Source organism: Danio rerio, chromosome 9, assembly GCF_052040795.2.
Source record: "Danio rerio strain M-AB ecotype USA chromosome 9, GRCz13ab, whole genome shotgun sequence".
Lineage (NCBI taxonomy): Eukaryota > Metazoa > Chordata > Actinopteri > Cypriniformes > Danionidae > Danio > Danio rerio.
The window spans coordinates 41812049-41822500 of record NC_141029.1 but is presented as its reverse complement, the minus strand read 5'-3'; the positions used below and the strand labels follow the sequence as shown (position 1 = coordinate 41822500).

The following is a 10452-nucleotide window of genomic DNA, read 5'->3' as shown; positions in this document are numbered from 1 at the left end:
TACTCACGGCAGGTATTATTTGATAATTCGGTAGTTTATTTCACTGAATTTGGCAACCGTCAAACGTCAGCAGGGAAACGGTTTGAATTTCCGCTTAGTAAAAAAACATTATTGTTCCATTTGGGACGACACTACATACATATACTATACTGTTAAGTGTGTAAGTGCATAAGTACATAGTGCATGAGTGCATAGTGTGCCATTTGAGACGCAGCTTTAGTGTTATTTATTGGGAAACATGGGATGACACAAATAGTATTCCACATAATAGTGAGTTTCATAGAAACAAATTAATATAAATTACTAATATAAGATTGTTTTACTAAACATATGGGGTTTGTTATGTTGACATCAACGTGTCAGGGTTTTGCTCTTTAGCATGGTTAGATAATGTCTAATTTTTGCCCCATAGACTTTCATTCATATGCATGTGAATACGTCAGACGGAAATGAAAGCTCATGTGACAAGTTTTGCAGTTCACTTTATTGGAAAGTTCAAGCTTGGTGAACTCTAACCTGCGAAATCGCATAACCTGATTGTGTAAGACCAATCAAGGATCACAACGTGACCTTTCTGGCTGGAATTTAAAATATGGACAAATCGCTTGCTTTTTTAAATGTCTAATCATCTTGTTTAATCCTGCCCCTTTTCGCAGTGCCCTTCAACAGAATTTCGTATGCTCAAACTCTAGTGTGACTGCAAGTTAATTGAGATTTGGTTGCTTCATTGTGAAACAATGCAGATACAGCAGTCTTCCATCTAGGGATTGCACCATTAAGCGATATTAGGTGGCTAGCCAGTTAAGTTTTAGTTTAATTTGCACCAATTCTGAGTTGAAGTACCATGAAGATAACTCTATAATACCATGTTAAATAAGACCCGAAGTCAAATAAGTCTAGCTGCCTTCGTTTTACCTTAAATTTCCCAATATTACCCAAGATTGGTGCAAACCGAACTGAAACTTAACTGGCTAGCCAGCTAATCCAGCGGCTTAGTACAGACATCAGATGGTAGAAACGAAGCAACAAAGCAACGCATGCTATGAACCTAGGACTGCAAAACTACTATTTTTAAGGTTATACTGGTTATTGTTTACACTTAGGGGTCAGGGTAATGCCGGTTGGCATAATTAGTCTTAGTCTTATCACTTTTTCTAAAATAACTGATTTGATGTCACAGTCTTGTTCCATGAGCTGTTATTTTTTTGGGAAAAAAAAACTAAATGAATTGGTAATTTAAGATTGCTACATTTGTGGGGTACATTTTGTTGACACCATTCTTACATTGGTTTTGCTGGTTAGCTTGGTTAGCCCCTGCTGGTAGGGCCTGACAGCCAGAAGGGTTTTTTCTTCATTGACACAATATCATTCTACCTGAAATCTGTGTTGTGTTGACATTATTATTGTGTGCCTGTAAAAAAAAAAATAAAATAAATAAAAAATAAAAAAAAAATTGTCTTTGACAATTTGGCTCAGAGGCCCTACCAACAAATTTGATGCGAAATAACATGGATACGTAGAAAATATACATGAATCGTCCAAATTATGTGGAAATCCAAAATACACTGACATCATAATAAGAAACAATCAGTATACATAATGGCGCACATTGCAGTATTCATACTTTTTTATTGCTAAATACACCAGGTATTTCATAAATTAAACATTATTTTTACAAAATAACATTTAAAGTGCTTTTAGTCAATACTTCGCTGAAATGAAATTTTTTTTATGAATAAAAAAAAAAAAGAACAAAATAAGCCCACACATGGTACATACATTTTCTGGGAGTGCATTTATCCATTATTGATGATTCCTGCAATTCTTCAGAACCAAATTGAGATATTTGTGGTTAATTTAGTAGGTTGTTTTTATATATATATAGACTTTTTATAAATCATTAATGGAAAATATTAAGGAAACTATATCCAATAGTTGAATGGTTCAAAACAAACTGGCTTCAAAAAATGAGGTGGACGTGCTTACCAATAGTTCTTTGTAGATATTATGGACCCATCTATTTCATATCTTGAATTGTTTGATATGCTGAATCATTTTATCATTTCACCAGGGGAGGTTCCCAAGGAGCAGAGGCCTCTGGAGCCTGCTGGGATGGCAGCTTTCGACCGGCCTCCTGTAATTGAACGACTGCAAGGAAATGTGGGTAAACGGAAGAGCACCACGCCACAGAAGTTTGTGGGTAAGTGTCACCTCAGCACTTAATGTGGTTGAATCTACAGTATGCAACAGATTGATCTTCAAAGTTTTAACTGTGCTGCTAAAATCTACAAGGTGTTGTTTTAAAGGGATAGTTCACCCAAAATTGAAAACTCACCCAAACCCTTTTTGTGTCTGTCCAAAACACATTTTGAATAATGTCAGAAACCAGTAGCCATTGAATTCCTTAGTGTTTGTTCTTCCTACTATGAATGTCAATGATTAAAAGTTTCCAACATTCTTCAAAATATCGGTCACACTTTATTTTGATGGTCCGTTTGTTGAATTAGGGTTAGTGTAAGTTGACATGTACTTGCAAAGTTTCTTATGGTCAATTAAATGTCTGTTGAAGAAGTAGTATCAATAGATATTAAGCTGACAGTCTACTAATACTATCAAAATAGTTCAATACGATCAAAATATCGTATTTGGTAATCGACAGAACAAAACAAACTCAGGGTGTCAGGGTGATTAAATGATGGCAGAATCTTTTTTGGCTGAACTATCTCTTTAAATAAGGAAGCATTTATTCATAACCAATGACACTTTTGGCCGTCTGAATAGGAAAATAAAGCTCATTTATTATTAAATCATCATTTCATTAATTACTTCCAGCATAGTCATAAAAGAAGTACCTTCGATATGGTATTTGTGTCTAATAGAAAGGAGGTGTATTTGTGCTTACAAATAAAGGCAGTTGTCTTATTTAAATACAGCACAATGCTATTTCAGAGCATTTAGCGCTTGGTTAAACTGGATTGCGGGTAGCTAGTCACTAACATGGAGGTTTTGAGCTGAAATACCACATGCAACTGTTTAGTGAACGCTGAGTTTCCACATGAGGGAACAGAGAGTTAAACACACACACATAAAGAAAATAAGATTAATGCAATGGAGCTGTGATGGAAGATTTCTTATAGAAGATTAAATATATAGCACTACTCCATCCGAGAGACTTTATTTGAAAGTAAAACATATTATGTGTGTATTGACAATATCTGCGGAAATCAAACTAAGTATTAAAGTGAAAGAGAGAGAAAAATGTTTGAGTAGGAGTTGTTGTTTTTTTTCATTCTGTGGTTTTTGCACACCTGTAACTTTGCCATTGCTTTTACTGACTACGCCAGAGCAGTTTACCGCATCCATAATATGCATGGGTTAAATTTTCTCACTTCAGTCTCCAAACGGGACTTTCCGTCATTAACACAATGAAAACAAAGTTACAGACATTTAAATACAGCTTTTACTGTACATTTTATTGCCCCCTAAAACCGTCCCAGAAGAATTTTGCTCTTTTATTTATGCATGTATTTAATATTGTGATCAAAAGAGATGCTTTTGTTGTAGCAGTTTATAGTTCAAATACTAGATTAGGTTAGATGCACAATAGTTATTCGAGACAAACACAATGCATAAAGCTTGTTTATTTTGGAAAGAAGTAAATGACCGCATGACATCTGAATGCTACTTAAAGATACAGAGACATGCAATGCTTTATCATGCTGTTGTTGGTTTGTTTTGGTTGTTTGAGTTACTTTAACGTCACTGACAGCTTATGATGTTTCTGTCAGAAAGCCTATAGCAATGCACTGATCCAATAATGACACATAAAAAATTATAGTTATGATTTTAGGAGTAAAATATCATTTTTATTTCATACTATAAACTAATGAGGATATTTCTAGCAAATTTAAAACAATTATTTTCTGTTAAGAAACATGTTGTATATTAATTTTACATTTTTTTTCACATAAAATGAAAATGGTGCCATGTTTTCAGATATGCTTATATAGATTTTCAAACACAAGGTCAATTATTTTACTTCATAAGAATTCATAAAAAAATTAAATGGAGTAACCCTGATTTTCAATCATGCAAATAAAAACATATTTTTATATTTAATTTTATTTGAACTATAGTTGTTTATACTTTTATATTATTTCGCTTGTTGATTTATTGCTCTTGTTTTACTGTACTGTATCTTTGAGTCGGCAGAAAGGCCACTTTAAATTAAATTCATTATTATTATTATTGTTATAATTATTATTATTTTTTATTATTATTATTATTTATTAATAATAACAACAACAATGATAATAATAATAATAATAATAATTATTATTATTATTATTATTATTATCATTATTATTATTAGTATTATTATTATTATTATTATTATTATAAAGTAATAATAATAATAATAATAATTTATTTTATTATTTATTTTTCTATTTAACCTATTTTTATTATGGTAATTGTTAAAAAAATATCTAAACAACAATAAGCATTTTAACAACAATGTATACTTTTTAAAGTTGCCAGAAAAGTTATCAGACATTTTAAATATTAGAACAAACAAACATTAATGTTTTACTCAAACCTAAACTTTTACTAATGCATCCATAAAATCCAGAGAAACGGAGAATACTAAGACTTTCCAAGCAGCCTCAATATACATTAAGACACAAACACACACACACACTTAAATACACAAAGACACACACCAATTATTGTGCATGATTAATTATCAGACATGTTTATGTGCATTGTATGACAACATGTATAATGAGACAACTCAATGTCAATTATTTTACTTCATAAGAGTTAATTAAATATTTAAAAGGAATAAGCCTGATTTTCATCCATGAAAACATACAGTGCTCAGCATATATAAGTACAACCCTCAGAAATCTATTTTTTAAATTTATATTTTTAATAGGAAGCTATACAATATTGTATTTGTGCATATACATTAGATTAGTCAGTACTGAAACCAAATCTGGAGCTTATCTAACAAAGTAACTTATGATAATGGTGCAAAAACCAGTGCACACACATTTATATGTTATAGAAAAATATTAAATACAAACTTTAAAAAGAGGAATAATCAAGAGAAGCACAAAAAATGAAAAACTGAGTTGAGTGTATTTAGGTTGTAATTTCTTTTGCAATATTTTGCTTGAATTTAATTGTTTTATCTTTCAATTTCTAAATATGTTTGGTGACTAAATTATTATTTTATTAAATATATCTGTTTAATGAATCTGTTTTGTTTAAATGCACCAAAATACATTTCCTATATTCACTTAGAAATGGATCAAATATTCAATTTCAAAACGGGGTGTACTCATTTATGCTGAGCACTGTATTTGAACCTTTTTGTTCAATTTAACCTAATTTAAAGTTTGCAATTGTTAAAAACTCCAAATGACAATGTATGAGAGAAAGGTATGCCAGAAAACCTTTTAAAGAATTACAGAAATATTAACATTTTATTCAAACTTACTTCAAACTTCTTACTAATACATCCAAAAAATCCAGAGATACTGAAAGTTCTAAGATATTAGAATAGAAATTATTAGAATAGAAATTAAGACACACACACACAAACTTAGTACTAGTTATTGTGCATCTAAACTTTTGCTCAAAAGTGATTGATATATACAGTGCTCAGCATAAATTACTACACCCCATTTTGAAAATCAATATTTTGCTCAATTTCTCAGTGAATATAGGTAATATAAATTGGTGCATCTGAATAAAACAGATTTATTAATCAGATATATTTATTCAAATAATATTTTAGTCACAGAACATCTTTTGAAATGAAAAGATATTTTAAATTTATGCAAAAAATACAAGCTACAGCATTTCAACCATATTTTATATATTTTTTTGTTTCACTTGATTTTTGCCATTTTTTAAAATTTGATTTATTATTTTTCCTTAACATTTAAATTTGGCCTACTAATTTTTTAACCATTATTGTAGGTAATTTAGTTAGATTAGCTCCAGATTTGGCTTCAGTACTGATTAAACTAATGTATATGCACAAATACAATATTGTATAGCTTCCTATAAATATTAAATGAGAGATTTGTGGGGGTGTACTCGTATATGCTGAGCACTGTATATATAGCATTCACATTTGTTAGTTAAATTGTACTTGAGTGCATTTGTCAGCATACAAAGTTTACCTTTAGAGCAGAAATGTTTTGTGAGTGAATTCAAAAGCACTGAAATACCTCCCCCTCCCCCTATTTTTTTTCCTTATCAACAAATCTCTTACAATGGGGGCTTTCATAAAGTGGCAATGTTGGCCTATTTTTTTAATCATTATGGAAAGTATGCTTTGAAGCTGTTCTTAATGCATCTTTTATTGCATTGTCTGTTAAGGTGAGAAAATGGTTCGCTATTCATACCCCGAGCTGAACTATGAGATGGGCTTGAAGTATGAAAAGGAAGCAGAGTTGATGCAGGCCCAAATGATGGACCACGCTCTAAGCAATGCCATCTCCTACCTGGGCTCTGACTCCTTAAGGCCTATGATGCACCACCCATCCCTCTCTATGGCCGAAGTTGTACCAATGGTGAACCCGCTGTTTCATCCGGTGTACCCGATCGGCCCGCGGATGGACCGACCTAGTAGCCGTGAGGCTCCTCCGATGCCTCAGCCAAACCCTGAATTCCCACAACCAACCAATGGCGCAATCCCATTGGTCAGACCCAAGAATCCCCAATCAGCCCAAGATGGCTCGCCATGCAACAGTGGACAGGATTCAGCCGATTCGGCGCGGAGCAGCCCACGGGATAAGCTCAGCGCCACCGGACCAAGGTTGAGATCCAGTCCGGGGTTTGGTCGGGCAGAGGAAGGCAGGTCAATGGAAGCAAGTCGGGTTGCCGCAAGGGATGGCGTCCGCGTATTCGCCCGTGAGGGACAAGAGCTGAGGGTGTTCCAATGTGAACACTGCCGTGTTCTGTTCCTTGACCACGTCATGTACACCATCCACATGGGCTGCCACGGATATAGAGACCCGCTGGAATGCAACATCTGCGGCCACTGCAGCAAAGATCGCTACGAGTTCTCTTCGCACATCGTCCGCGGGGAACACACCTTTCGTTAGTCGCTTTACTGCCGAAGCATTACGTGAGCAACCGTCGGCAGATATATGAAGGTTTGGGTCCAATAGAAATGTTTTCATTTTGGAGCTGTTCGAAGATTATCAGTTTTTTTTTTTGTTTTTTGGGAAAGGGGCTGTGAGTAAATGTTTTGAATGTTTGACACCTCTTTTTTTATTTGATTTGATTTGATTTATTTTTTCACCCCACACACACAGTTCGTTGTTGTGTTTGTATTGAACCTTCCAGCAGAGCAGCTACATGTTAAGTAAAGTTGTGAAGTTCTTTCTTTCTCTTATTACTTTTTTCCTCATCTATATTACCTCGATGCATGCTGTCATTCATGGACTTTGAACAATTTTACAGGTAAACCCAGCAACTAGAGGACCACTGGAGAACTAAAGCATACAAAAGAAAGAAAACAAAGGACTTTAATTCATAGCTTTATGCTGCTGCGGCTTCTCAGTGCCTTGCTGATGTTTCCAACGGCAAGATTTTTGCCTTTTATGGAGTCTTTTTAAGTGTCTTTCTCATCCCTTCTTTATGATGAAGTTTCCTACGAACTGAAGCTTTAGGTTTTTTTGCGCTAACGTCCTGTTCCTCATGTCGGTGCTATGCTAGTTTCACAAAAAAAAAAAAAAGAAAGTCTTTGGGACATATTTGAATGAAGTGTTGCTGACAATCCCCTCGTGTCTCGTGGATTTTGAAAGCGAAACCGAGATGGCCATGGACAAAATGCTTTGTTTTGCTGCTGTTGCACACTTACGCTCATCTCTCGCGCTCTTATGCACTTAAACAGCACTGCGACATGCCTTGAGAAACCTGTTTTTGCACTATTAGCTTGAGGCCTTGGGCGAAAATATGCTATTTCCATGCTATTGATAAAGCGAACAAAGGTCAGTGTAGTTAAACTAATCACAGCACACTATATCGTCATGTGCGATTCAACAGGGAACAAGTCTGCACCTATTCTCATGCTTTAACAAGGGTTGCCATACTTTTGATTGAAATCCGTGAATTTCATTCAGCCTTCAGACCGAATGTCTCATTATTAATGAATGGTTAAACATCTGTGACTCTCTTAAGTGCTACAACACACACTCTTTTATTTTAGTGTTTTCTTTTTTAGCCTTCGTATGGAGCTACGTTGTAGTTTTTGAGCTCTGAAAGATGCACTTAAAAGCATTTTGGAGACAGATAAATACTTTTGCACATGTTACATGTGCTTGCAAGTTCTGACAATAACGTTTTAATGTGTTACAAGATTGGAGATTTTAATCGCTGCACGAGAGCTTTACAAGATAAAACGCGGTTTAATAATCAGACAATGCTTCACCCCCTCCAACACTTTATGCATTTTTCTCATGCTCACTTTTTTCACGCCGTGGAAATGTAGATTATTTGTTTATAAGGTTCATGTAGCTGTTTCACTTCCCTTTTTACGGGCTCTTTCTTCGTTTAATGTATTCTTAATATTTACAGTAAGACTTCTGTAGCACAAGCTTTAATCAATGCGAATGCTGCGCGACTGCAGCCGTCACGGCGTTCTGAAGCTCTCTTGCACATTTGTTGGGCTTTTATGTCAGTGCTAAAAGAGCCTCACATCACTATCAGACTATTGTTTTTTAAAGCTTTGCTTTTGCCTTCTCTGCTTTGAGGAAAACTGTGAATCACCCTTTAAACATTACAAGGAGAACGACTTAAAAGGCACTGATAGAAATGCAGTCATATTGTTTGAACGTCATTGTACTGTTGTTTAAAAACTAGCCTTTTTACACCTCCAAAAAAAGTCATGCACCTCTCTAATCCATTTTGAAGAATTTTAGTTGTTCTAGTGAAGCATGAATATCTTTATGCATTTTTTGTTGTTTGTTAGTTTGTCGATCAGTGTAACATGCAGGCATGATATTGAATGTGCTCCATAATTCCAGGGCATTTTATCCGATTATTATCAGAGCTTATTGTATATCAAAACAATGTTTTGTTAATTTCTTTTTTTTTCCAACAAAAAAAAAAAAAAGAACAAGGTGAAGGAAACGTTGATGTAAGACTATGTTTACAACCGAATGAACAAGAGCACACGAACAAGACGTGTCCAAGAGTCCACACTTTAAGGACTGGAGAGTACTTGAAATTAAAGAAAGGCACTCTAGAGTCAGGTTTCACTTTTTACCTTAAAGTGTATGGGACTGCTATTTTCTCAGCTGTGTAAATATATATTTTTTGTGTGTGTGTGTGTGAGAGAGAGAGAGAGAGAGAGGCATTTTTTTAACTGTTCTTATTCACTGTGGAACCTTACAAGCAGCAAGACGAGGGTTTGCAGTGTATTTTTATATAAGTGAATTAACGTATGAATTATATACAGTCTATTTTGGTAAACATGTCGAAGGGGGTTCACTTTTGCTGTGTGTCAGTTTGCTTTTTGGGGTTTTCTCAGGTACAGTGTTGTCAAAAATCTTCTTATAAGGCATTTGTATGGAACTGTTGGAGAGATTGTTTATTTGAGTCAAATATCTGAATAAATAAATAAATATATATATATTTTTATTTTTAAAGATATAAAGGTTTGCTGTTGTACAACGGTAGACTTTTGTAATCTTGGCGTCTTTAAGGAATGTGTGTTGTTGTATGTTGGTTTATACAGCATGGGCTTTTCTGCATTAAATAGTCATCATTGAAGCCGTTTCTGTCTGTTCCTCTATTTTCCTTCTCATTTTCACACAGAACTGTTGTCACATGGCCATTTGGTGTTTGTATTGTTGCTTGTGCGAATCTTTCGATCTTATACTGAGAATAGATATGCGGTTTCGTATAGAATGAGGCCCCCTTTTTGATGGACTTGTGGTTTTAGTCAAAGGCCATCTCTTTTCTTTCCACCGTCCTTCTCCGGTTTGCAAATATGAGACAGTGTGTCGAAGTCAGACAAACAAATGCACGCAAGCTTAGAGGAAAAAAAAGCTGGAGTTGACGTTTGCTGTTTGTTCAATTACTTATCTAAAATGTGCTAAAAGAACAAAACCCCTCATTGTTTTATGTTCAATCCTCTTAAATTTGTAAAAACTTATATGTTAACTGAATTTCTTCATGTTGTCATAACACAAATTGATTGTGTGGAACTCAGCATTTTTTACAATGTATCAGTGGGTGATAAAGAGAGCACCGAAAAATTTGTTTGTGCATCATTAGAAATTCATTTTAAATTGGGTTAATAATGGTCAGGTAGTATACTTTGAGAAATTTCAAGTATATTTTTATTTTATTTCATTTTTTTAGCAAAGATACAGTGACAGTAAATGCATACATATTACAAAATTAGGATTGTTTATGATTAGTTAT

At 34.2% G+C, this 10452-nt stretch overlaps 1 protein-coding gene across 25 annotated transcripts in view; it reads left to right on the top strand.

The window, feature by feature from the left end:
- Positions 1–9795, top strand: part of ikzf2 (IKAROS family zinc finger 2) — a 397036-nt gene extending 387241 nt beyond the window's left edge. For 24 of the 25 annotated variants that reach the window (XM_087265822.1, XM_087265826.1, XM_087265825.1 and 21 more), the window contains 2 exons: positions 2072–2200; positions 6394–9795. In XM_087265822.1, the coding sequence (XP_087121948.1) occupies positions 2072–2200; positions 6394–7121 (857 nt within the window). In that variant the 3' untranslated portion in view covers positions 7122–9795. The remainder of the gene's footprint in view (positions 1–2071; positions 2201–6393) is intronic. The other variant, NM_001161762.1, reaches the window with a different exon arrangement.
- The last annotated feature ends 657 nt before the right edge of the window (positions 9796–10452 follow it).